At 50.2% G+C, this 27,800-nt stretch overlaps 2 protein-coding genes across 3 annotated transcripts in view; one reads left to right on the top strand and one right to left on the bottom strand.

Moving 5' to 3' along the window:
- OTOP2 (otopetrin 2) overlaps positions 1-27,800 on the bottom strand; it is a 53,630-nt gene that overhangs the window by 13,940 nt on the left and 11,890 nt on the right. The gene's annotated exons all lie outside the window — the stretch shown is intronic.
- USH1G (USH1 protein network component sans) lies at positions 484-23,712 on the top strand. Of its 2 annotated transcripts, XM_006136405.5 has the most exons (3): positions 485-1,752; positions 18,200-19,441; positions 20,409-23,712. In XM_006136405.5, the coding sequence occupies exons 1-3, from the start codon at positions 1,589-1,591 to the stop codon at positions 20,410-20,412; spliced, it is 1,410 nt and encodes a 469-aa protein (XP_006136467.1). In that variant the 5' UTR covers positions 485-1,588; the 3' UTR covers positions 20,413-23,712. The 2 variants fall into 2 exon arrangements, with proteins under 2 accessions (XP_006136468.1, XP_006136467.1); XM_006136406.5 differs by lacking the exon at positions 20,409-23,712 and having other exon boundaries at positions 484-1,752; positions 18,200-19,445.

Raw genomic sequence — 27,800 nt, 5'->3', positions numbered from 1 at the left:
ATCTCCATATTATATATAGGTGGGCTCAGCCTTTGCCATGCCACAAGGATGTGCTGTAGGCCTGGTACCTAGGGATCTTTTGTGGCATGGCTTCCATTGATATCAAAGAAGCAACAGGAAATTCCCTGCATATTACCCTGCCGGGCAGCCTAGTGCACTCCAGGAAGGAAAATCAAAGACCCAGCCACGCACTAGGATAGCCATGTGGCTGGCTTGGCAGACAGGCTTGTTGTGTTTGGCCTCGCTGTGCAGCAGAGGGCGCCAGAGGACCGTGCAGCCTGTCAGCTCTGGCAGAGGGAGCCTGGAGCAGCCTGGCAGGGTCTGAACTCCCTGCAGAGGCTGGAGTGGGGTCACCCCCAGCAGGGAACAGAAGTAGGGGAGGTGCTGCCATTTTACCCACAGGCCAAATCCTGCCCCCTCCTAAGGGAGGGCCTCCAATGGACCAGGGGCTTCTCTGCTGACGGGGGGGGGGGGGGGAGTGAGCCCTTTTGGGGAGCCCACACCCTGAGCTGGCTGAGGTTTCAGTTCTCTGGGTGCCATGTATGCATCTATGGACAGCAGGGTGCAGGTGGGTGGAGGGCTGGGCTGCAGCCGATGCCGCTCCTGCTGGGTAGTAGCCTGCCTGCACCCAGGCCCAACTGGCAATGTGCCTCTAACTGTGAAAAACTGAGCCACGTGTTCCTGTAAAAATAACCCTCGGAAATCAATCAACCCTCCTGCACTCTTCCAAATGCTGGGCCATCCCTCCAATGCTGCTCTCGACTACAGCCGGGCAAGTCGGGAGTGGTTCCTATGCTGTTAGACAAGCTGGAATGGGCTTTCTTCGGAGGGTGACCTGACCAGATAGCAAGTGTGAAAAGTCGGGATGGGGGTGATAGGCTTCTATATGAAACAAACCCCCAAATATCGGGACTGTCCCTGTAAATTTGGGACATCCGGTCACCCTATGTCTTAGGCAGTGGCAGGTCTAATGGCTGACATGTCACTTGGTAACATCCTGGGCCCCTGGCATGGACCCAGGCTGCTGTTGCCAAGAGTGCTGGTGCATTGGGAGACTGGTTGTGCCTGGCAGGAAACAGCCAATGATGCTGACTGGTATTTCGTCTGGCTTCCTCCTTTAGAAAGGTCCCTGGGGATGAAAGAGCCTGAAGGGAGTTACTGTGCTGACCTGCCGTGACCTATTCTGTGCCTGCAGAATGAATTCCCTTCAGGAGGGCTCTCAAGCAGATGTAGCTGGCCCCAGGAGAGAGGCCGGAAAGATAAAAGGTGCTTTTTAAAGTACCGTCAAACTGGGCATGTGCTGGGCTGAACGGTGCTTTCTCCTTGCCAGGAGGCCTGCAGTGGTGGGAGCGGAGGATTCTTAGGACCCAGGGGGAGTGTTGGAAGAGGCTTCTCCTGCATTCATTTCAAGGAGTTCCTCCCTTCACTGCTCAGGACTTCTCAGGTGTCCTGGTAACCACTGCTGTCAGCTCCCTCCGCTCTCAGGAAGTTGCTGGCGTGGAACTCCTCCCCGAGCCAATGCCCATCCTTTAAGATACCCCTGCCTGCCTCCCTCCCCGATGAACTGGCCAGGGGACTGCTTAGCATCATGAACGACCAGTACCACCGAGCAGCCCGGGATGGCTACCTGGACCTGCTAAAGGAAGCCACCAAGAAGGACCTAAACTCACCCGACGAGGATGGCATGACCCCGACCCTCTGGGCCGCTTACCATGGCAACTTGGAAGCGCTGAGGCTGATCGTTAGCAGAGGGTAAGTGCTGATGTCTGCCCTGATCCCTTTCTAAAAGCCTGGATGGAGTGGCTCAGTGAAACCCATCTTCCTCCTGCTCAGTGCTCAGGAGAGCTGTCGGGGCTGGGAAGCCCCCGGCCACCATCCTTTGCCCCGTGCAGAGGCTGCCATTTCTGCCTCCCCTGAGCTATTTTGTTTCCAGATAGAGTGTGCAGTCTGTCTAAGCCAAGCCACTATGCTTCTAATAAGCCCATCCCCATAGTGTCTAGGCCCCTGGGAAGTGAGAGATGGATAACCCTGGCTAATCTCAACAGTAGTGTGAGCAGGGGTCAGGCAAACTTCACACTCACTTAGCTCTGTTGGGGCCATTCATTCCTGACTTGCCACCATATCGCTCTGCCGTTAAATCTCCAAAGCTGCAACTCCACTGCTATTCTGCTGCTCTCCCATCTGTCCCAATGCACCTTGGACTTGCTTTGCAAACACACTTGCTAGGCTAGGCCTGTGTCCCCCCACAGCACTGCCAGTGTCTCCCATTCCCGACAGGCATCGTCTCCTGCTTTCCAGCAGGGACCTTCAACTCCTCAAATACTCTGCACTCCTGGCCCCCTCCTAAAGAGCAGGATTTGAATGCAGAGCTGCAGAGACGAAAGGCTAGTGCATCAGATCAGTGGTTCTCAGCAGGAACATGTGTATCCAGGGGGGTACGCAGAGGTCTTCCAGGGGTACATCAGCTCATCTAGTTCCTGGGAATAGATCAGCTCATCTAGTGTAGTTTTATCACAGGCTACATAAAAAGCACTAGCGAAGTCAGTACAAACTAAACTATTACACAGAACCATGAGTTGTTTATGTTGCTCTATATACTATGTACTGAAATGTAAGTACAAAAGTTATATTCCAGCTGAATCATTTTATAATGATATGATCAAAATGGGAAAGTGAGGCATTGGTCAGTAACAGTGTGCTGGGACACATTTGTCCCTTTATCTCTGATTTTGTAAGCAAGTCATTTTTCAGTGAGGCGAAACATGGGGGGCTGTGGGAGGGGTACGCAAGACAAATCAGGCTCCGAAAAGGGGTACTGGAGTCCGGCAATGTTGAGTGCCACTTCCCAGGCCTTGAGTCTCTTTCTCCCTTGCTCTCTCTCTCTGACACTTTAAATGAAAAAATCATCTCTCTCTCAGGTCAAAGAGAAATGCTTGGACATGGGGCAGTGACAGCTTTTGAGTGAGTCATGCATGTCCCGTCCCATCCCTAAATATGTGATCTATCTTGCAAGCAGCTGCTCCTGGATTCTGAAGTCAGGGCAGTTCCAAGCCTCCAACCTTTCTGGACAGCAGATTGCTTTTGTCACCATATTCCCCAGAGGTGGGCGTTTGTTAGTGATTGTCTCTGCCTCCTTGTCTCAGTTTGAAAGGGGCATTGGAGTTGCCAGCCAGATGCACTTGGGAGAGTGGGAACTGGGCAGCAGGTGTCCTGGATGCGCAGGCTAGCTTTAAATCTGGTAAAGGAAAAGATTGCAGGTGAAGGAGAGGTGGAGCGCTGGAGTCAGGGGGTGAGAGATGCGTGCAGAGGAAGCAGCAGCAGAATCATTTCTTTGCTCAAAGTGTCTCTCTGGCAGAACTCTGCCAAAGGAACGCAAGCGCCTTCCAGAGAAGGGAGCGTCTTAGCTGGAGTTCTAAAGGAGCAATTTTGTGACGGAGATGTGAGGTGGAGTTCAGTACAGATGGGGGAGCCCCCTGTATTGCCCCGAGAACCCCTGGTCAGGGAGGGAAGGAGCCTTTTTGCAAGTGTCATTAATGTCTGTCATTTGTGAGTGTGTGATAGAATCATAAAACCATAGAACCATAGAGCTGGAAGAGATCTCAGAAGGTCGTCAAGTCCAGCCCCTTGCTCTAGGCAGGACCAATCCCAACTAAATCAACCCGGCCAGGGCTTTGTCAAGCTGAGACTTAAATACCTCTAGGGATGGAGACTCCACTACTTCCCTAGGTAACCCATTCCAGTGCTTCACCACCCTCCTAGTGAAATTGTTTTTCCTAATATCCAACCTGGACCTCTCCCACCACAACTTGAGACCATTGCTCCTTGTTCTGCCATTTGTCACTACTGAGAACAGCCTCTCTCCATCCTCTTTGGAACCTCCCTTCAGGAAGTTGAATGCTGCTATCAAATCCCCCCTCACTCTTCTCTTCTGCAGACTAAACAGACCCAACTCCCTCAGCCTCTCCTCACAGGTCATATGCTCCAGCCCCCTAATCATTTTGGTGATGAGCTTGCTGCTTGGGTCAATTCTCAGCACAGGCTGAAGATGGACGTATTCTCCTCTGCTGCCCCCTTAGCGGTGCTAATGCACCTGTCCTGGCCACAAGCACCCCTCTGCTCCACCTTGGAGTCCTCACACTGCTCTGTTGGAGCCCCTCAATTCCTGATCTGAGATGCCCCCGATATTCCAGCCACGCGTCCCCACACCAAAGCTTCACCAACACACCACAGTCCTGACATTCACTCTGCTGCTCCCTGACTCTTTCCAGGCCTGGCTGCTTCTCACATAGAGGCTGCTCGTTTTGCTCATCTGTGCCACAGTGTTTTGGGGAGCGGAAGGGGAAGGCCTGCAAGGGTGGGGGAATTAGATGTAGGGGATGTGTGCTTTCTGCCTCCCTTTTACCCACAGTACAACCCCCTAGTGACTTCTGGGCAGCTGCCTGGGTTTAGGAGCAGAAGACTCTCGCAGTGGTGCCAACCGATCCCTGTGAGGTGCACTGAGATTCCAGCTGTGCCAATGCACCTCGTCAGGACCCTAACAAGGGCGGGGCAAGCGGGGCACTCACCCCAGGCACATCATATTGTCATAATCAGGGGGTGCATAATTATTTTGCCCCAGGTGCTAAAATACCTAGTTACAGTGCTGCACCTCGTTCCTCCCCTGCACCCAGTTCTGCCCCTGTCCCTGGGTCTGTCAGTGCCACACAGCTCCCCCAAAAGCTCCCTCTGCCATGTCACCTTCAGATCCCACAGAGTTCTGCCAAGGCAGCCCAGCCTAGCCTGCAGCCTGCCCATGAATCTGAAGGCAGGTTTCTGAAGACGGGCTCTTTTATAAATTCTAATTGGAATGGAAGATCCCAGTTGAAACCCTGCTATGTAGCTAGGCTGGTGCTTAATTAACAGCATAAAATACATTGACTGTTGACAGGGAAAACAGCAGGAGGAAGGGCCAGTGCCCTTTTGGTGATTAATGGTGCACGCGGAACCTTTGTCAGTGGTGCTTCGAATGCGTTTTCATCTGTGTATCAGTCACACTTTGTCAGGGAGGGATGAAATATGCCCAGATGCTTAACTAAACCAGTGCAGAGTTCAGAGACGTTACAGAAGTGGCCTCATTATGCCTTGCAAGCGACCTGAGGGCTGAGATTAGCAAAGCCCTTTCTTCCCTTCCTGCTCCCGAATGGTGCTTTCTCCTGAGGTCTGTGACCTGCTGCTGCTCTGGGTGTTAGAGACGGGGAGACTCACAGAGCAACCAATCAGGCTCAGAGCTAGGGAGAGACTGAGGGTATGTCGATAATGCAACAAAAGGCCCATTGCATGGCCCATGGCAGCTGACTTGGGCATTTGGGGTTGGACTGTGGGGCTGTAAAATGGTGGTGTAGATGTTTGAGCTCAAGGTGGACGCCCAGGTGCTGAGATCCCGCAAGGGGCGAGGGTCGGCTGCAGGTTTGTAATTGCAGTGCAGGCACACCCAGAGGGAGGGAAGCACCCATTAGCAACTGGGCTGTTGGAAAGAGAGGAGTGTTCTAAACACAGGGCCCAATGTGGCTATCAGTTATGTCAGTAGAAGGCCACTGTGTCCAGTGGGATTCCTACTGTGGAACTGGCAACAGGATCTGATCCATGCCCTATTGGGGGAATATTCTACTGAGGCATCTTTCCTTCTGTATCCTCCCCCACCCTCAGGTACTTAGGGAGTCCACCAGTGGCCACCATTACTTCAGTGTCGTGCTGGTCTGTTCAGGCCTTTGGGTGTCAGGTTGATGGATTTGGCTTCTTTCTCTATTGTCTCTAGGTTGCTTCCTTGTTTCTTTTCCCAGGTGGGGTCCATATTATCACCTGATGTGGAAAACGGATTGGTGGCATCCTTAAAACATGCCCTAAATACATCCATCGTTATCTCCTTCCCGTGATTGATGCCTTAGATTGGTGTGCCCTCTGTAGAATTTCTGATGTTGCAAGAAACTCCTTCCAATGAACTCGGAAGATCTTTTGCAGGCATTTACTTTGGAATAAGTTGATCAATTTCTGTTGCAGGTTTCCACAACTCTGCTCGTGAAGAGGGATGACATGATGCCAGTGTTTAAAAATGTGTATTTTTGTGTCAGTGCCAATCCCGCTACTTTTGCAGGGTTCCCCCCACCCCAAGTTTCACAGTTGTTTGCGGCTTTTGATAATGATTGATTAGCATCTAGCATGGTGCTGTTAACACTGCAGAGCTCTTTCACTAGATAGGAAAAATGACTTCCTTCAAGGGTTGCCAACTTTCCTGTTTGGACAGACTGGACGCTATTCCGCGCATGGCATCCGGTTGGGAAAGGTGGCAACCGTACTTACTTCTGTTAGTGTTAGTCTATTCTGATGATTGCTTCTGAGATACTGCTAGCCATATATTTTGTTTTTCTCCTGGTTGATGCAGCCTGTTCTGCTGCAACTGCCAGAAGCTGGTACTTTTCTTTCTTAAGCTTTGAACTAAGCGAGATAATGTCACCAGCAAAGGCGAACTCATCTGATTGTGCCTTATCATTTGTCTATAAAATTCCTCGGTTGCCCTCCGTAGTTACTTTCCTCCTGACATAGTGACCAGTGCAAAGTGGGGATGTAATGCCCCTCCCTTGCCTTACTGCAGTCATCACTGCAAACCATTGGCTGATGGTGTTCCCATCTTTCACTGCACATGCAGAATTCTGATCCAGGGCCTTAAGGACTGTAATTCTTTTTGCTGGTATTCTGTGGTACACCATCATTTTCCAAAGACTTTCTATGTATGCTATCAACAGACTTCCTGGAAAAGCCATACAGGGTGTCACGGGAGGTGCTTGTCATGCCACATTTGTTCTATCATGTTTAGAGTAACAATGTGGTCTGTCTACATGATCTTAGTGATCTACACCTGCTTGTTCCTCTCTACGTTGGAGATCTATTTGTTGCTTGATGCGTTCGAGGATGATGTTGCACGTTATTTCCCTAGGCACCGAGATGATGTGATTCCGCTTCAGTTGTTGCGATTGGTCACCTTTCTCTGACAATGCAAATACAAAGGCCTCTCTTCTGCTGCATTGGGTTCTTGTCTTCACTCCATATTCTGTCCATAACTCCAGGGAAGCCTGGAGGGCTGTTTCGTCACTTACTTCTAGCATCTCTCCAATAACATTGCCCTCTCCAGGAGCTAGTTTACAGATGGCTTCTCTAACTTCTTGGCTATGTCTACACTGGCATGATTTTCCAGAAATGCTTTTAAGGGAAAAGTTTTCCGTTAAAAGCATTTTTGGAAAAGCGCGTCTAGATTGGCAGGATGCTTTTCCGGAAAAGCACTTTTTGCAGAAAAGCATCCATGGCCAATCTAGACGCACTTTTCCGCAAAAAAGCCCCGATCGCCATTTTCGCGATCGGGGTTTTTTTGCGGAAAACAGAACTATGCTGTCTACGCTGGCCCTTTCGGGCAAAAGTCTTTCGGAAAAAGACTTTTGCCCGAACGGGAGCAGCATAGTTTTTCCGGAAAAGCACTGATGATTTTACATTAGATCGTCAATGCTTTGCCGAAAATTCAAGCGGCCAGTGTAGACAGCTGGCAAGTTTTTCCGGAAAATCAGATGATTTTCCGGAAAAAACTTGCCAGTGTAGACACAGCTTCTGTTGTAAGATCTCCTCAATCCACATCACTCTGTGTTGGTAGGTTTTCTAGTAGTTCAGCTGGGCTTGGTCTCTTTGAAAGCCCTTATTGAGTAACTCACATTAATTCTCTCCTTTGCCCCCTGTCCCTGCAAAGAGAATGGACCCTGGGATATAGACTAAGGGCTCATAAATTGTGACCAGTTCAAGTGGGTTTCACCCATGAATTTATTCTTTAGTACAGGACACAGTCCCATCTCTGATGCTGTTGGCAATGTGTCACGCATAGCTTAGGTTTCTTAGAGGAGCTGAAGTGTGTGTGGTGCAGGGGGCTCCATAGGTGGTCACTTCCCATCCCATCTCCAGCTTTTTGGCATGGCCCTGAACCATGCTAACACCTTGGATTCACTTATGAGTCTTCAAACAAGAGCTGTATTGCAGTCGGCCTCTGGCTTGGTTCTAATTGTAGTGCCCCTGTCCATAGCAGGCCATTGCAGCACATTGCAGGCAGGGGCTACTCTGGACGTATGGAGCAGCCCCTGCCCGTGGCGGAGGGAGTGGGGGAGATGGCACCACTGCAGCCCACCTGCCTCCCTTTTATCGTTTAACTGGTTAACCCATTAAGCAGGATTTTACATCCCTAGTCTGTTCAAGGACACTATCCTGGAATGCAGCTAGCTGCAAGAGTTGTTCTGGTGCCTATATGGATGGGAGCTTCAGTTCTTGGTCACTGAAATTCCTCTCCAAGGTGTGTGGAAATATTACAGTTAGAGGCCGATCAGAATTTTTTGAAGGGTTTTTTTTTAAAGTGGTTTTTCTGGTAAAACATGGCATTTTATGGAAAATGAAAAATTATTGATTGTTTTAAAACCTTTTTGCAAATGTTTTGGTGATATTTTGTATAGAATGTTTAAAATAAAAATGTTGTTGTCATCCAATTTTCAAAGACTGAAAAGTTTCAATTGTGGCTTTGGGGAGAAAAAATCAATAAAAGGTTTGCTGGACAGTTTGAAAAGAATGAAAAAGGGGTCCATTTGGAATCCGTGGAATAGAAAACAGTTTGAAGTGTCAATTTTTTTGGAATGTATTTCATTTGCCCATCCACTCCAGGGTGAATTTTTCAAACCTGTTTAAGTCACTAACTCGTAAGTCACTAATATACTTTTGAAAAGTTTACCTCAGGCACAATTTTTAGGAATAACGATAAATATGGAGCTATGTTCAAATGCTTCAGTGTCTTTACAGTCTCTTTCTGGGGTCTCACCGACCCTGCTTGAGCAAGTAGAAATTAGAACTTCTGGCCCATAGGACACTCGCCTGTGGTCCTTTGTGGGGTGATAAGAGATGGTATGACTAGGGAACTAGCCAGAGCCTGTGGTCTCAGGAGCAGCTGGAAATGTATCACAAAGGAGTCCTGGCTGTTTGTCAGTGCCAGATAAGCAACTTGGAGCTAGGGTACTGGCAGACAGACAAGCCCAGTAAATTGTCCTTTCTCTGTCTGTGTCCAGTGAAGTGGGCGCTGGGAACAGGCTGTTATGCAATGTTCTACTCAATGAGCATAGATAAGGAGGAAAGCCGACAGTTCACCTGAACTGTCCTACACATACAGTGTGTGTATGGGGGTGGAGGAGGCAGTTAAGGGAGATAGTTTATTAGAAATGCAGCGCAGTTGCTTCTTTTAAAACAAGTCCACGGCCTCCTAGCAGATCAGTCTCAGCGCTAGCTAAGCTGTACCAATGCCCTGGAATGAATCTGCCAGTCCCCTCGGAATTTGGAGTGCCCTCACGATGCGGCTTCCGTTTGTACTACGGTGACAGTTTCAGGACAGCCAGTTTGTCTGTGTCCTGACAGTCTTGCAATGGGGTTTGCTTTTTGCGAGGGTGGATGGGAACAGGCCATGTTATAAGGACCTTCTGGGAGCTCTGCTAGAGGCCAGAGTTGTGGAGTGGGTCTCTTAACAAGGTCATATGGCCTGCTGCCACAACACAGTAGTTTTGATGGTGTAGGCAAGGCCTGGCCATGTTCATGTCCCCACCGTATCCATCTCCAGTTACTGGATCTCTGCATGTCATAGAGGCCAGTGTCTCCCACAGGGACTTTGATATCCCATAGAAGCTCTGCAGGGTGCAGGCCTTGCTTAGTGACTCGGGAGATCAGGATTATAGTCCTGGCTATTAGTCCTCAGCTGGTTACATTAACCTCTGTGCCTCAGTTTCCTTTTCTGACACCTGGGAATAATACTTACCCACCTGACAGGGCTGTTATGCTACCTTCATTAATGCCCATGAGGGGCTTGGACTAGGAATGTAAAATCCTGTTTAATTAGTTAACTAGTTTAATTAGTTAACCCACTTAACCAATTAAGTAGGAGGGAGCCACTCCAGCCCTGGTCAAGAGTGGCCTCCACGCCACAGATAAGGGCTGCTCTGGCCAGCAGCGGAGGGGTGGGGGGGACAGAATGGGCCTGCCATGGAGGGGGTTGTTCCAGCCAGCCAGTTAACCGGAATCAGTAAGCCTCACGCATTAATCAGTTAACTGGTTAACCGTTCACATCCCTAGCTTAGAGCCACAGAGAAGGGAATGAGCGGGGGGAGGGAGGAGACGGGGAGGAACACTTATGGAGTAGGAGATAAGTTGGGGATGTGACTGTGGAGCCAAGAGCCGTCAGTCACTTTACATGGCTGTGCTAGCAGCCAGTCCTGCTGGCTGTGCTGAGTTACATGGCTGACCTCGGCCCCTGGAGAGGGGCTAAGGAAGCAGGCTGATGGCCAGGGTGGTGGTGGGGAGAGGAGGAGGTTTCATAACAAACCCGACTGTGGCTCTGCTCCTGCTCGTTAGTTACACAAAAAGCCTCTTTCATGCCCCTGGCTGGACTTGGGGAGGGACAGGAACCCAATTAACGGGCCGGCTGAGAAAGAGGAGGGGAAGTGGCGTTTAGTGTCACAGCTTTGAATGGAGGCGACAATAACCCTTCCCTGGGGCGGGGCATTCTTACGAAAGGGATGACAGGGAGGGAAGTCAGGCCAGCTCCTGATTGGCCGGGAGGAGACGGGCGAGGCAATGAGGGGTCACAGGGTGGGCTGGGGGAAGATTTGTCCTTGTGCCCTATGGAGGGGAGAATGGCCTGGACAGCAGGACTTTTTGTTCTGTTTTCTGTCCTTCCCACTTGTCCCTCATCTGAGCACAAGGCCCTGGGAAGGGAGGGGAGGGGCTGGGTTCTGTCCCCAGCTCTGTTACTGTGTGTGGCTGTCATGTCAGTGGTCAGTGCCTCAGTTTCCCCTAGCTGTAAAATGGGGTGATAAGACACTTGTGGAAAGCGAATTGTACAGGCAAAGGATGCCTTCAGCTCTGGTGCAGGCAGATCAAGAGAGTCACACCCTCTTACATCTAAGATGAATTTGATCCTAGAGGATACTGGGGCTGGCTGGGGACAGGTGCTGCTGACTAGGGATGTAAAATCTCATTTAAAATGTTAACCACTTAAACGATATGTTTAACCAGTTAACCAGCCTTGCACCATGGGGGCAGGGGTTGCTGGAGCAGCCCCCTCCACCCGTGGCATAGCGTGGTGGGCTCAGCCAGGCTCGAGCAGCCCACCACAATGCAGCATGGGCTGGGGGCTGCTCCAGCTGGGCATGGTACTGGTTAACGATTACCCTGGTAAGGATGCTGGTAAGGCAATGCTTTCTGGGTAACCGGTTAACCCTTTACAGCCCTACTGCTAACCTTGGTGGGACTGCTCGTGTGAGCAAGAGCTGCCTTGCCTGAGGGAAGCTGCAGAATCAGGTATGAAGTAAGGACAAAATGTTAGTATAAATGAGAAACCCGCATTGACAGCCTTTGGCCCTTTGCTGAGGGGGCCTGTACTGACTCGTCACAGGGATTCACCTCAGATGTACAGGCAGGGAGAGTATGAATTTGGTTCTCCTGGAAGGTGCTGGATGGAAAGGGCAGGAGACAGGTGCTCCCATATCTCACACACAGCAGGAATTGCAATGTAGACATTCAAACGTGGGCTGGAGCCCCGGTTCTGAGACCCTGTCGGGGGGAAGATCTCAGAGTCTGGGATTTGGTCTGAACCAGAATGTCTACACTGTAGTGTTTAGCCCCACAGCCCGAAGTCTCCCAGCCCAAGTCAATGGACCCTGGCTCTGAGCGTTGGTGCTGTGTTGTATTGGTTTATTTATTGCCAGCGTAGATGTACTTTTAGGCATTCAGGAGCCTAAGTGCTATTGACGGGGCCAGAATCAAACTGGTAACGTAGAGGTGAAGGAGTTGGTATGATCCCCTGAGATATTTGCTCCCAGTAAAGTTTTAATTTGTGGAATTTATGTCCAGCTCAGTTTACAGACAGCACCAGCACTAGTGACAAAGTCAGAATTTGATCTCAGGAATTCCTAGTTCCCAACTCCTCAGTCAACTAGACCGCACTGTTGCTGACTAGTAATAGACAAGCGCGCAGGCTGCCTTTTTGTTCTCTGTCTGTACGGAAGCTATTGCATTGGGCTTCTGGTCCATGACTAAGGCTCTTAGCCATTACCACATTAGAAATCATACATAATCATAAATAATAACATCCCAGTAGTCTAATAAAACACAGTACTGACCAGTACAAGAAAAATCTGTTCCCTCGGCAAAGCCTTGACATGGGCTTGAGCTACTGAATCCCGTTCTCGATTTCAAATGCCCCAGAACGCCCAGATGATCAACAGCCACAGCGTGATCCAGATCCAAACCTACGTTTGTCATGGACAGGACCAAACCCGGGCTCCAGTTTTCACATGCCTGCTGTGGATCCCAATTTTATCTGACCTTTTCTGAGGGAGTGAAATCCCCTGAGGGCAATTCCACTGACAGTAGCTTCAGCTTAATAACAAGCCAAATATTAACAACTTCCAGTTAATTGCCATATTTTGCTGGGAACCATCTCTGTCCTGTTGACTAGAAGGTTAATGGGATTTGGATATAGCCAAAGAATGTTTTTTTGGAAGAAAGGCCGCAGCTAAAGGCATGTTTGAGAGGCTACCGGCACGGAAGGAAGTACTGGGACGTGCTTTCCCTGTCTGTAGCCCCACAAACCTGCCTGTCCCAGTACACTACCTTCCCTGGCTGCAGCCTCATGAACTTGCCTGCTGCTTATTGGCTATGGCTGAATAATGGCATCCTTTTGCTGGCAACCCAGAGGTTGCTAATAAGCCGAATCTACCCTTTCTTAGAAACGGTTTTGCTTTTTCAGGCAAAAAAGAAGAATTATTGCAAATGACAGAACAGATAGAAAAAGACACTCGCTGGCCCAAAGAGTTTACAGTCCCAGGACCCAACCCTGAAAACACATGTAGTGGTTGGACCTCGCACGTCCAGCACCCTCGGGACCTCACTGGTCCCAAACGAGGGGATTTGCTGTACCAGGGAAGAGCTCTGGCCTGCCCCGCTGCTGCCTGAACCCCCCTTTCCCCCAGAGCTCTCTAGATGCCACTGGCAATGCTACTGCTGGGGCTGGAGCGCTACGGTCAGAGCTATGCAACCTGGGACATAGGTCCACAGTCAGCTGGCTCTGCAGCTGGGGCCGGAGCTCTGTGGCTGGGGCAGAGGGATGGGGCTGGAACTTCATAGCCTGAGCCAGAGCTCCCTGGCCGCTGCTGGAGCTCCCCAGCCTCTGGAGCCAGAACGGGGCCGGAGCTCCATGGCCAGAGTTCCCTGACTGCCACTGAGTTCGGAGGTCCATAGCCGCTGCCTGGCTAGAGTTCTGCAGCTGCAAGGGCCAGGGAGCTCCACAGGGTTACCAGATGGCTTCAAAAAAAATACCAGACACACTTGATCTCAGAGGTGGGGGGGAAGGGGAGGAGGAGGACCAGCTGGGAGGGGAGCGGGGCTGGCCCACAGGAGGTCGGGGGGAGCGGGGCTGGACAGAGGAGATGGGGGGGCAGAGGGAAGAACTGGCCGGCAGGAAGCAGGGCTGGCTGGAAGGGTATTGGGGGGAGCGGGGCTGGCCGGGGGAGCAGGGCTGGCCAGGGGAGATGCAGGGGGGAGAACTGGCTGGCAGGAAGCAGGGCTGGCAGGAGAGGGTCAGGGGAGTGGGGCTGGCCTGGGGGAGATTGGGGGGAGCAGGGCTGGCCAGGGGAAATCAGGGGTGGGGGGGAACAGCCGGCGCGAAGCAGGGCTGGGCGGGAGGGGGCTGGGGGGAGCAGGGCTGGCTGGGAGACAACCGGCCGGTGGGATGCGGGGCTGTCTGGGGGAGATGGGGGGGGAGAGAACTGGCTGGTGGGAAGCAGGGCTGGCCAGGATGGGGTCGGGGGGAGCGGAGCTGGCCGGGGGAGAACCAGCCGGTGGGAAGCAGAGTTGGCTGGGACAGGGTCGGGGGAGCGGAGGTTGGCTGGCGGGGAGCAGGGCTGGCTGGAAGGAGGTCGGGGGGAGCGGGGCTGGCTGGGGGAGAACCGGACGGCGGGAAGCAGAGCTGGCCAGGACGGGGTCAAGGGGAGCGGGGTTGGCTGGCGGGGAGCGGGGCTGGCTGGGAGGAGGTCGGGGGGGAGCGGAGCTGGCTGGGGGAGATGGGGGGCAGCACCCCAGGATTTTTCCCAGACAGAAACTATGTACTAACACTCATAATAATAAAACTAACCTAATTAGAAAATACCGGACATTTCTATGTCTGGTATTTTCTCAATTTATTTCCCAGACAGAAACTTCAAATATCAGACTGTCCAGTTCAAAACCGGACACCTGGCAACCCTATCCACTGGGGCCAGAACTACCCGCCACGCCGCCTGGTGCCCCCCCAAACGAGGCTCCCCGCTGAGTCACCAGTGCCCCCTATAGTGCTCCTGCCCCCCACCAGAGCTCCCTGTTCCTAGTCTCCGTGGTCCAGGTATATCCGCGGTTCATGCCTGCAATTGACATTAGGTGTGCAACTGTAAACCTCACACCTTCTGGGTGTGGAGCGCTGGCTCATCTAGTGCACTGAGAGCAGAGAGAATAATGAGTCTGCTCTACAGCCTTAGCTCCTGCAATAGGCGCTCATGCACTAAGCTCCAGAAGTCTTAGGTTCAGTTCCGTCTGCAGACAACTGGGGTCTGACAGCATTACACAAGCAGTCCCATGGATTTTGAAAGCACATGCTTTAACACAGTGGTTCCCAAACTTTTTGGCATCACGCTCCCCCTTTTGATTTTTGAGAAATCCTCACCCCCCTCTCAAAAAATAGCAGCAAAACTTGGGGTGGGATTGACGGGGGGTGTGTGTGGCTGGGTTGCCTCTCGCCCCCCTGGAATTTCTTCACACACACCCCCAGGGGGGCATGCCCCCCAGTTTGGGAACCCATGCTTTTAACAGGACGTGAGTAAATGTTTGCAGGATTGAAGCCGAATTTTAGCTGCAGTGGCTCAAGTGGAGCAAAACAAACATGAGGAATGTGCTGGAATGAGGAAGGGTGAGCGTTACAGTGATAAGATAGCATGGTGATTCAGTGTAGGTTTGCAGATACCTGGGGGGGGCAGTTAAAATATTTTAAAAGTAATATTAATTGCTATGAGTGTTGATTCAGCGCTTGCAAATGCTTTGACTCTGAAAAGCATTCCACTGTATATACGGTGCATTAACTGTTGTTAAAATATGTTCCCACTTCTTAGACCTTGCAATTAACAATGGCAATGCCCTTGAAGTGTGGAAAGGGATTCTAAAACCAGCAAGCCGGGGTAACCTCATGTTTATTATCTGTGCCTGATTCTGGATCAGACATGCCCACTTCACAAGAAGTTGCACTTGCTTGTTTTTCATGGACACCTTTAGTGCCTCAAGGAGTCATTTACACAATAAGCAGAGATCTAGACTTGTTATGTTGTGGGTCCATGATGAGGGATATAGACTGAAACAGCTGGAGCTCATGTTATTTCTTCCTGGCCAATGTCTCCCTGAAGCGACAAATAGCACATGGAAAGCATCTTCCTCATAATCCCTAGCTCTTTGTATAGCACTTTCAACAGTAGATCGAAGAGCAGTTTACAGAAGAGGCCAGTTTCATTATCTCCTATGTCATGCAGATGCACAAGGAATACCCAAGGAAAAATGGCATATCTGGCACAAAGTCCACTGGCTAGGTTTGGAACCAGACTTTGCTCCAGGTCCACCCCTAAGTCATGCCTAATATGTGAACATGCTGGTTCATCATGCCCCTCTCCCCCCTGCACACGCCAGCCCATGCACAGAGGATCATGCCAACTCCGACACACGTGGGGCTGCTCAAAGCAAACGTAAACAAACAACAGTTCACCCCCCTATAAGCCCACTGCCAGCACCTGCTGTCACAGTGTTGCTGGCTCTTTAATCCAGCTGGATAAATAATTTACTCCTCCCTTGCAATTCATCAAATATTTATTCTCCCCATGAATTTCCCAGCCTTGACATGTCATTACTAGGGTGGAGGGAGCAGGGCGGAGCTAACACAGGAACTAGGAAGTATATCTGTCACCAGAGCTCAGCATAGCCAGAGTAGGCAGGATGCCAGCAGCCAAAATAATCCTCCCCTGTCCTGCTGATGGGTGAATGGGTCCTTGATGTTCATTGCTCCTTTGCCTTTCTTTTCTCTCTGCCATCTGTCTGGGCATGATCCTTGTAACTTTTTGAGCACAGCACTCCCTCTGAAGCCAATGACAGGGCTGGATGCAGGACTGGGCCCTGTGTCTCTGTTCCAATAGGGATTGGATGGGTCCAGGTGGCTCGTTGCTTAGGATTTAGTTTTACAGACTTGAAAGCAGGAGTGGCTCTGGTCAAGGCTGTGTTGGTCCAAGCTCCCAGTGTTTGAAGGGGAGAGTGGGAGGTGGAAGGGAAATCAGTGAGAATAGGGCTAATGGAGACAAAGTTGGGAATGGTGCAGGCTGGGCTGGCAGGGGGAGAGCTCATCTCCTGCCAGTCCCAGTCCTTGTGGTAAGATGGCACAGCCAGCTGGAGAGCTCACACCATTTGCCCAATTAGCCTCCTGTAGCAGGTGTCATATTAGCCACTTTCAGCACCACTGGCTGGAGCTTACCCTTACCCCATGGCCAGTGAGGGAGATATGGTGCCTCCATCCCAGCCTGTTTCAAGGACAGGCCACCAGTGTGGGATGGGAAAGAGCTCTCAGCCTCTCCAATGCCAGTCTACCTCTTCCTTCCCACCAACCTGTTCTTTCCTAACAGGCCTGGAGGACATTCTGTTCCTTCGCAGGTGCTGGGGGAGAACTGGCTGTGTGGTGGCTCAGCTCCTGCGTCAGTCGCTCCCAGCAAGAGCGAGTTTTGGAAAGGGTGGATCAGTGGTCACGGGAAAGCACCTACTTCCTCTAATGGCAGCCATGGCACGCCTGTAGGGATGAAGGTGAAGGAATGCTGTGACGGCAGAACACCGAGCTGTCCTACGCCCACGCTCTCCCAAGGAGAGTTGCTGTACGGAATGGTGGAGCAGTGTAATCTGGTAGTTCTGCGATTCTGATTGTGCATTGACTCCTATGCACAAGGGCACAGTTGATGTTGGAAGCAGAGCAGTCATGTCTCATTTCAGCAGATTACAAACAGAGGGGGATGTTAGGAGCTCAGATGTTCACCCAAGTATTCTCAAGTGCACTTTCTCTATGGCCAAGTCCTGCTTTGCATACTTTTTTTATCATGGGAGGCTGCAAAACTGGGCCACTCCCTGGTGATCAGGGGCTGACATCACTAGAGAGTCTGCTAATCACATTAGGTGAGTCTGTGGCTTTTGAGAAGGGTGGAAACCTAATCTCTACTTCCTTTGAAACCGGATTCTCAGGATGTGCTAATACCAACTTGCACTGAGCTGTGCAATTGAAAACCAAACTTATTAAGGAAAGAAAAAAAACCACCAGTCTTATCAGTTGAATGGTGCCCAAGACACAGCTGTGAGTCCAGGATGCAGTTCATATGATGAGCACCTGAAGGTGAAAAGGTGAAACAGCCAATGCCATTTAGGCCAAGGGCTTGAGATGACTGTTTATCCCAGCATCTCCAGCAGGGGGGCACCCCAGGGAGGATCTGTAGAAGTGCACATACAGTAGAGGGCTTATTTTGGGAGATTGCTCCACCTTCTATAATCTAGTGAAGAGCTTGAGTCTGAACACCGTCCCATTTTGGAGATGATGGAGCTCTGAGCCTGCATCTGAATTTTGCAAATAGTCTCTCCCTTTATAAATGGGCATCCAAATATCCCAGATCCAGTCCCTCCTCTCCCACCAACTCTGGGATGTCCAGGATCTGGATCCCTGTTTTGCAGCTCAGGTAGCTCTCCAGCATGGAGAGCGGATAGTGAATTGGGCACAGGTATATGAATGTCACCTTTGGGGCTAAATGTGGGTAGCAAAAGTTGTCATGGACCTGCCAGTGTGTGATTGCCTGACACTTCTTCAGAGAACTTGTGGGCTGGGGTGTTGTGCCTCTGCTAAGGAACATGTTGCTTATATTGGGGAAGAAACAGCTTGTATGGTAGGCTCATCCATTGCATGAGCTTATTGTCTAGTAAGTCTCCTCTAAACCCCATTTCATAGCTGCATGGTAAGGTCAGCCCAACAGAACTGTGCATTAATGAGTTGTTCCAAACGTTGTTTTAGGGGTGATCCAGACAAATGTGACATCTGGGGGAACACACCTCTTCACCTAGCAGCAGCCAATGGCCATCTGAACTGCCTCTCCTTCCTGGTGTCATTTGGGGCCAACATCTGGTGTCTGGACAATGACTACCATACGCCACTGGACATGTCTGCCATGAAGGGGCACATGGAGTGTGTGCGGTACTTAGACTCCATTGCAGCCAAGCAGAGCAGCCTCAACCCCAAGCTGGTGAGCAAGCTGAAGGACAAGGCTTTCAGAGACGCAGAGAGGAGGATCAAGGACTGCGTGAAGATGCAGAAAAAACACCACGAGCGGATGGAGAAGAGGTACAAGAAGGAGATGTCCGACAACTCCGACACTATGAGCTTCTCTAGCTACTCCAGCAGCACTCTGAGCAGGAAGTTCCAGCACATGTCCATGGTGACTTCCCTGCCATATTCCCAAGCCACTCTCCACGGCACAGCCAAGGGCAAGACCAAAATGCAGAAGAAGCTGGAGAAGAAGAAGCAGGTGGAGGGGACGTTTAAGATCTACGAGGATGGGAGGAAAAGCGTGAGGTCTCTGTCAGGGCTACAGCTGGGGAATGACGTCATGTTTGTGAAGCAAGGCACCTACGCCAGCCCGAAGGAGTGGACCCGGCGCAACATCAGGGACATGTTTTTAACCGACGAAGATACCGTCTCCCGTGCCATAAGCGACCCAGGTTTGCACATAGACTCGGCCCACTCCGAGGTCAGCACGGATTCTGGCCACGACTCGTTGTTTAACCGGCCTGGGCTTGGCACCATGGTGTTCCGAAGGAGCTACATCAGCAGTGGGCTCTTTGGGATCGGCCAGGAGGATGCCAGCGCGCTGGGTGAGGGCAGCCTGGATGGGGTAGGTGTCAAACTGCGGAGCCGCCTGCAGCGCTCGCCAAGTCTCAATGACAGCATCGGCAGTGCCAACAGCCTGCAGGAGCGGAACACGGAGGAACTGCCGTGGGAGGATGTGGAGGTGGGACTGGATGATGACAACGAACCCGATACCACTCCCCTGGAGGTCTTCTTGGCTTCCCTGTACATGTTCGAGTTCATTTCTATCCTGAAGAAGGAGAAGATTGACCTGGAGGCCCTCATGCTGTGCTCAGATAATGACCTGAAGAGCATCAACATCCCACTGGGGCCTAGGAAAAAGATATTGGATGCCATTCAGAGGAGGAAGCAGACTCTGGAGAGGCCTGATGTTATTTCAGACACTGAGCTGTAAGTAGGAGGTGTCCCTCACTCTCTAGCCTGAGAGCCATGTATCCCTCAGTATGGGGAGACGGGGAATTGAAGAGCTTGAATATGTGCTCAATGTATTGCCCATCTGAGGAGCAGGAGTCCAGCTAAGATCAGTATTTCAGATAGAGACGTGGAGGTCTTGGGTGGTCGCAGAGTTGCTCAGGTTAGTTAATTTCTCGGCATTTCTAATGTTGACCAGGTGGGAGATAAGTTCTGGCTGCTCCATAACAGGAAGAAACTCAGCCCCTTCTGAGATCAGAGGCCTAGTGAGTACCCTGTCCCCTAGGAGGGAGGCTTAGATGCACCCCGCTTTGTGTATGAGTCTCTGGATTTGCCTTGATACATTAAGACAGGTTTGGTTCCAGTTCTGGGGGAATATTTGTGTTCAATCTATTTGCACATCCATACTGGAAGGTGCCTAAATGGAAGCTAAGTTCACAGGCTGGGACCTAGATTTCTAAAAATGATATGAGTCTGGCCTTTGTAACTGCGGGTGCAGTTTTGTGCCTGCATTTAATTCCCAGTGGAAAGATTCCAACCTAATGATCCAGCTTGAGGGGGGGGGGGGTACAATCAGTAGGTGTCTACATGGTAACCTTTGTGCCCTCAATAATGACAAGTCCAGAACTGGGAACATTTTTTAATCTTTGGCATCTGTTCCATGTCTGCTATACAGTATGTCCATGCTCCAGTTAACCCAGCCAGCTTCAGCGGTTTGGCTAATGCTGGTTCAGATTTTCAGAGTTGTTGGGGGGATTTAAACACATCCTCCATTAAGATTAACGGAGGGCCTGAGTCTTAATCCCCTAGAGTCCTTCATTGTGGGACCACATGAATTCTCTGACGCATTCCCTCTTTCACCGTTATTCATTGTTGGTCTGGGCCATCAGCTCAGTGTTTGGCCCCAGTGCGAGCTTGCTAACAGGTTTTCTCTTTTTCTCTACAGATAGCAATTTTTATGAACAAGAAACAAAGCCAGTTCTAAGTTGCCAGAAAACCCAACTCAGTGACTCCTCCATTAGGACAACTGAAAGCCACAGTGTAGGCCAGTCCCTTCTGACAGACTGCCTCCTTCCCCATTCAGTTTCCAGCCTGGGGGACTCTGCCTGACAGGAACCTGCTTCTGAGAGGGTTCTTTGAGATATGGCCTCCATCTTTGCTGACTAGAACTCCCTAGCCTGCCTGCTGGAGGGGGTGACAAGATTTTGCTACACGATGAAGCGGATAGGTGAAATGCCAGGTGATCACAGTTTGATAAAGCACAGGAAGCCATGGACAAAGAGAACAGTGCGATACCTTGAGCTGGACCAACAAATAAATAATTATATCCATAACCTTCTTTTGAAGGCGGCGTGGTTTGCTGGAATGGGAATCAGGGCACCTGGCATCTGTGGTTCTCTTATTCACTCAGGGTGTGGCTTTGGAAAAGTCATTTGCAGCCACCCTTTCAAAAATCATTGCTGGGTTTTGGTGCCTCAGGGTTTGGGTTCCCAGCTTGAGACCTCCTGAGGTGTGAGTCTCATAACACCACAGCTCTGATTTCATGTAGGCTTGGGGGGGTTCAATACCTCTGAAAATCAGGCCATAGATGTCTCAGACTGAGCATCCAGAAACAACGGCACCCCAAATCAATGGCCACTTCTAAACATATTGGTCTTTATGGCTCTGTGCCTCAGTTTCCCATTCTGTAAAATGGAGAGAATGCTCTCTCTCGAGAATAATCTTGTCCTACCTTTACAAGGGTGCTGTGATGCTCAATAAGTTAATATCTGTAAGGTGCACTGAGATCCTTGTGTGGAAAACACTCCACAAGTGCAAAGCACAATTATTATTTTTAATAGAGCTGGATCCAAAACAAAAACCTGCCTCGAGGCACCACTGAAACTTGGGTGCTCAAAATCCCAGCCCAGGACCGAATTCCCATCACTATTTTTGGAATAGGCCTAACCAAATGCCTTCACCTGAACTCTCCTGAACTACAACCTACAACCGGTACAGCTTGAGCTTAGTTTCTTTTGAACACATGAACTTGCCCCCAAAGATGGGGCTTCCAAACACTGCTCCTGAGCAATACATGGGGATAGTTCACCCTTAGGATGGAAGATGAGGATGCTCATACCTGACTTGGAGTGTATAGGAATAGGTTAGTATCCTTTTAAGTAATTTGTGAGCACCACAGAGTGTCAACTGATATCAAAGAAATGTTACCACAACTCCTTAGCATCCTGCCACTAATGGGTCGGGGGAAAATTTATCCAGACATTTAAGCAAGTGCCTTGTGCTATGGCAAATTTCCCTGCTGGCCTTAAAAAATGCAGTCTAGAGCAGTGTTTCTTAAACAGTGTTCCGTGGCACACCAGTTGGAGGTGTACCGTGGAGAACAACAGAATTAAAAATGGCTGCCCTTAGAGGGGCAGGTGTCTATTTTTTTGCTCAATAACTCCCTCCCCGACCTTTTTTTTTTTTTCACTCAACCAAAAATCCTTGGTGTTCCTCATAAAAAAAATTATTGTTTGGTGTTCCTCAGTCTTAAAAAGTTTAAGAAACACTGGTCTAGAGACATGCAGTTCTGGTTTATTTTCCATGGCTTCTAAAATCCAGAACCCAGTGATGTCTCACAGACTGTTTAAAAAGGACACTACCCTTCTTCCAACTTGCCCATTGCTGTCTGTGGATGTGCCTGAAAGTACCATCTCTGTGCATGTGGCATTTCCAGGAACTGATGACAGCAGGACTGAAAATGAATGGCCAAAATACCCCCCATATTCCAAGGAAAACCCCCTCCCAATTCTTTTTCCAAGCCTGTGCTGCGATCCTGGTGTGATCTGCCTGTTCCCTTGGGTTTGTGGCTCCGGTATTCCTAATGGACAGACGGAACTCCCTTGGGAACTTCTAGAGAAGGAGCTACAAGCAGGGTGGGATTGCCAGGGAAAAGGGATCTCCCAGTGGCCATTTATTAGTCACATTTGTACCATGAGCTCTCTCATCTTCTTCTATACATTACACAGGGCTTTAGCGACTAGCTGAATGGTGAGCCCATCACCTGCAAACCAAACTCGGATTCTGCATCAACTTCCCTCAGGCAGTTCTGAATCCCAGCCATGAGCTCTAGTGTCTTTTGAATATTGTGACTCGGACATAACCTCCAAGAACAACTCTGGCGGTAGGAGAGAGGGATGAAGCGCCAGTTGGCTCTTCTTGGAGCATGTAATGCTGGATGTTCTAGTAAAGTGAAAGAACATCACCCTACATGGATAAAGACCATCAAGAGAGGGTTTGCTTTCATACAGTCAGAGAATCCTAAGGCTGGAAGAGACCTCAGGAGGTCATCGAGTCCAGTCCCCTGCCCAAAGAAGGACCAACAATCATCCCAGCCAGGGCTTTGTCAAGCCGGGACTTAATAACCTCTAGGGACGGAGATTCCACCACCTCCCTAGGTAACCCATTTCAGTGCTTCACCACCCTCCCAGTGAAATAGTTTTTCCTAATATTCAACCTAGACCTCACCCACCCCAACTTGAGACCATTGCTCCTTGTTCTGCCATCCCTCACTACTGAGAACAGCCTCTCCCCATCCTCTTTGGAACCTCCCTTCAGGAAGTTGAAGGCTGCTATCAAATCCCCCCTCACTCTTCTCTTTGCTTTCTAGTTTCCCATAACCCAGGTGTGTATTGGATTTGAGCAGCCCTTTCTCACAGAAGAGGAAGGATGATGGGAAGTAAATAAACTCAAGAATGGCTGAATGTGAGGGCACCATGATCGGCTGAAGAAAAGTTGGAGATAGTAACAATGAGATGATACCCTGAGGGTTGGGCTTAGTAACCAAAATATTTTAATATCCATTTTGTTATGGGTCTCCATCTCAAAGTTAAGATCCACATTTCTTTCAAGTTCAGGGGTGCTCTGCTGTGGTGTTTTGGTTCTGATCCATACAGCCTATGTTTGAATTATACCCTTCATTCCAGTATTAGTGAATGAAGCTAGTCAGGATTTTCTCAAGGAAACGGTTTCATCCGAAAATGATGATTCATTAAAACGTGAAGCTGCTGGTGGGAAAGGGTTAATTTTGAAAGCAAAAGTTTCAATTAAAAAAAAGTTGATATTTTCAAAATGAACAATTCTGGGGTTTTTTTTGTTGGAAATGAACTATCATTTAGAAACCAACTCATCAAAGTAAAACCTTTTTTTCTTAAAGTGAAAATTGAAATGAAATCATTTGATTGACCCCAACCAATTTTTCTTTGGTTCATGAAAATTTTAAATATATTGACTTTTTCTCCCAATTTAGGTCAGGAAAATGTTTCAATAGCTCAGAAATGTTGCTGGGGCAGTAAACTCGCTTCCTGCCCCACTCAGTTAATCAGATCCTGTTTAAAAGTCTCAGAGGAGTAGCTGTGTTAGTCTGTAACTTAAAAAGCAACTTTTAAAAAAATGAGTAGTCCTGTGGCACCTTAGAGTTAGTCTCTGAGCTGGCACAGGGCTACTTGTTTTTTTAAAAGTTGTTTTTTCAGGTCCTGTTTAGTTGCTTGAAAGCCTGTGGCCCTCTGACTCTGGCTGGAAAGCACGTGTAATCCCTGTATAGTTCACATTACAAATAACACTCCCTGCTGTATGGTGTTGTGTCTGATTCATGGTTTTCCTGGAGCAACCTGGATTACCTGTCTGACGTGTGACATTTGCTGTGTCTGCCTGGGTCTGGAGGAAGGTGACTGCATGGAGGGAGCTGTTTGGAGCAGCTGGGCTTGGGTCATTCCAGCTCCTCTAATTCTCAGTTGCACCTGCTGTCACTGCCTCCTCCTAGTGCGGTGTGTGTTGTTCTGGGACAAGGAAGAGGGTAGAACCCTAGCCCTGCTGCTTGCAAAGTTGTGTGGTTAATAAAACGTGGAGGGTGTTTTTTTTGGAGGGGAGGGGGAGCAATTCCTCCTTGTGCACGGGGAAAGATTTGAAAAGGGGTTTGGCCCTGTGCTCCCCACTGAAGCTGGAGGGAGTTAGTAAGGATCAACCTTTACCATAAGTGTGGGGAACCTCAGGCCTGGGTGCTGGATGCCCCTGAGGATCAGGGCTCTTCCCAACACTGCAGAACCTGTGCTGGTGCTCCAGTTCCTCCACTGCAGGACTGGAACACACAAAATCTAATAGGCTTCTAGTTCAAGCAGTACAGGCTCCTACATTAAGCTCCAGGGGTCTCAGGTTCAAATCTACACAGCAGCTCCAAATTAGGAGCCAATACATGTGATTGGGTGCTTAGATAGAGGCAATGAAGTCAGGACTGCAGGGGATTGGTCGTGGTTGTGCCAGTGATTTGCTTTGTGACCTTGAGCAAGCCACGGACTCTCTTTTAGGGTATGTCTGCAACTTTAACTTCTTGTTCTGGTGGGGTAAACATACTCTGAATCTTCCTTGTCCATCCAGAAAATGGGGATAATAGCTCCAGAGTGCTGAAAAGCTTTAATCACTGAATATTTGTAATGTGCTCAGCTAGGTGAAAGGTGCTTTAAGTATGTATTCCTTTATGTATCTATTATTATTTACGCTGTCTGAAAGCAATGGTCCCTGCCCCCCTTGTAGAACTCCTGGACAGTCCAGGACATAGGCACTGAAATAAGATGCACTGAGTAAGTTCCCAGCTGACAGACAATGACTACTGCAGGCCCGTATGCAGGGGGGTGCAAAGAGTCCAAAAGCACCTCCCCTTGGTCTCCCAAGTAAGCATGCTCTGACCAGCCAGGGGACGGCTGGGGATGATTTCCCCACTTACTTGGGGGGTTATGGGTGTGTGTGTGTGTGTGTGTGTGCATTCACACCCTTGCCATCCACATTTTCAAAAAAAGCACCCCCCCCCACCCACAGAAATTCCTGCATTTGGGCCTGTACTGAGTTCCAAGAACTGGTCTTTTCAAGCAGCTACAAGATTGTGTTAGCGTCTTTCTCCCTCAAACAGCAGGCTAGATTTACAAAACTTTACAGTCTTTAGGTGCTTATAGACTATTTGTTTTTCCTGTTCCATTCCAGCTCAGCTTTCCCCTTGATATTTTTGTACACACTGCCTCTTCTTCCTCCCACCCTCCCCTTGCCCTTCTCCCATATTTATTTTAGTTCTGGACATCCAACACTCTGGTCATCTGAAGAAGTTCATGATAGCATCTACATGTTTTGTTAGTCTTTAAAGTGCTACCAGACTATTTGTTGTTTTTTAAATTTATCCTGTACAGACTAACTTGGCTACCCCCTGAAGCTCTAGATCCGTGGTTCCCAACACGGTGTCCGCGGGGCATTTGTGTGCGCCCGTCAAGTGCTCGGGGCTGGCCTGGCCCCGGGCAAGTGGCGCATGCATGGTGCCGGAGCCGGCCCGGGCACATGGCGCACGGTGAGCGCCGGCCCCAGGAGCGCCGTGGATTGGCCGCCCGTGCTCTGGGCGCGCGGTGCTTGGAGGGGGGGGTGCTGGCCCCGGGCGCGTTGCGCTTGGCTGGAGGAGTGCCGGCCCCGGGCGCACGGCACTTGGAGGGGGCGCCAGCCCCGGGCACGTGGCTATGGGGGGGGTGCGTGGTTATTGGGGGGGACGTGTGGTTATGGGGGGGCACCGCCCCCCCGCCCCTGGGCATGCGGTTATGGGGAGGGGGGGCGCGCCCGGCAGGCTAACGGCCACGCCCCCTGGTGCCCGGCAACCTCAAATGGTTGGGGACCACTGCTCTAGATTTACATACAAGTAATGCAACCGCTCCCCCTGCTGGCAGACACTGACAGCTACACTGGCATTTAAAACCAGACAAACCTCTGCAGAATGGAAGCTAGGGAGGGGGTGTGTGGGGGGGGTGTCAGCGTGAATGCAAGCTGTGAACATACACCTATGCCTCAATGAGATTCCCTTCCCATGTTGGTTAACCCAGCCTGCTTGTCCATGAGTCGCTGGATGGCAAAGGATAGGAGTAACCCTTTAAAACAATGCGTTTGCTCCTTTGGTCACCATGCCCTTTCCAGCCCACTGAGACAGAAAATGGGTGATTATGTAGTAAATCCCAGTTGTAATCTTGAGACAATGGGACCTGGACAATGCTGTACTCATGCCCCTCCACTGTGGAGCTGACTGCCCTGTGTCCCCGCGGCTTCTTCCACACGGCCCTGGCACATGAAACGCTTGTGCCATGTAAAATCCTTGAGATGTGCATGTGCTGCAGTAGGTCCCTCTGCAAGACAGACCTCCAGCCTCCCTGAAGCGAAGGCCTCTTGAGCTCTTCTTCTGCCAGGATGTGGCTGAGCCTCACCTGGACAACTCTGCTGCTGGATTCCAACCCTCCCCTCGCGCCGACGCCTGTTTGTCCTCTGGTCTGTGAGCGCTTCGCACAGTGTGATCACTCCCACTGAGTCACAGCAGAGAGCTGGCATGGCACATGGCTCAGGATGTCAAATGCCAGGCTAGATCTGGAGGGTGTTGGGTTTAGCTCTTGTCCTGTCTGGAACTGAAGGGAGGATTTGGGACTCTCGTAAATTCAGGGGTGTTCAGACCTGGAGTTTGATTTGGGCCTGTCTCTGTTCATTTCGATTTACACAAGTAGTACCTATAGCCACTATAAATACACTCTAGGTGCCCTTAATTACCTAAAAAACACACCACAAATAATACCCTAAGGACAGTAGTACTTGGCACTATTCAAGATAGCCTACCACCAGTGACCTAGGCAATGTAAAAACACGAATACCACCCTTGGGACATACCCAGATGCTGTGGCTTTAAATTGTACTTAGCTGCTGATCACATAAGCTGAGCCTTGTTGCTAAGTTCCCTGTGGATTTTATGAGAGAAAAAGCTTTTTGTTGTGGTTGCAAAAGTAAAACAGCTTAGAGGGCAAAGGAGTAGAGGTTGTCAGTTGGGAGGCGCTGCAGAGCTAATGGGATATCTCGGTCCCAGAGAGCAGGGCAGCAGCAGGGTCCTGGGAAGGATGGCACAGAACTGAGGGGCTAGGAGCTGCCAGAAAGGCCAGTGGCCTGCCAGGAACACAACGGTGCCAATGAACACTGAGATCTTTCAAGTAACAATGCAGCAGATTCCTGGGAAAGAAGCAAAGGAAACAAGAGGGGTAGCCTCCACCAGGACAAATACGCTTCGCTCCGGCCAAGAAACTTCCTTCCCATGCCAGCTGGAGATTTCCTGCTCTTCCGAGAGCTGGTCCATAGCAGTGACCAGACTCTTCTCTCAGGCCTCTGGGAGTTTTGCCTAAGCTTTGCTGCTCCACTAACAGTCTGAGACTGTTCAAGAGCTTCCCAGCCTCTTTGAATTTGCAGACCCCTTTGGAAATCTTAGCCATAGCCCATGGACCTCCAGTTGAAAAAAACACTGCTT

The sequence above is a fragment of the Pelodiscus sinensis genome, chromosome 20 (assembly GCF_052426305.1).
Source record: "Pelodiscus sinensis isolate ZL-2025 chromosome 20, ASM5242630v1, whole genome shotgun sequence".
NCBI classification, from domain to species: domain Eukaryota; kingdom Metazoa; phylum Chordata; order Testudines; family Trionychidae; genus Pelodiscus; species Pelodiscus sinensis.
This window is presented reverse-complemented; position numbering and strand designations above follow the sequence as displayed.

Coding starts and splice junctions, on each gene's coding strand:
- USH1G (XM_006136405.5), top strand. CDS start 1,589: ATGAACGACCAGTACCACCGAGCAGCCCGGGATGGCTACCTGGACCTG. Junction 1,753..18,199: donor AGGCTGATCGTTAGCAGAGG/GTAAGTGCTGAT, acceptor ACGTTGTTTTAG/GGGTGATCCAGACAAATGTG.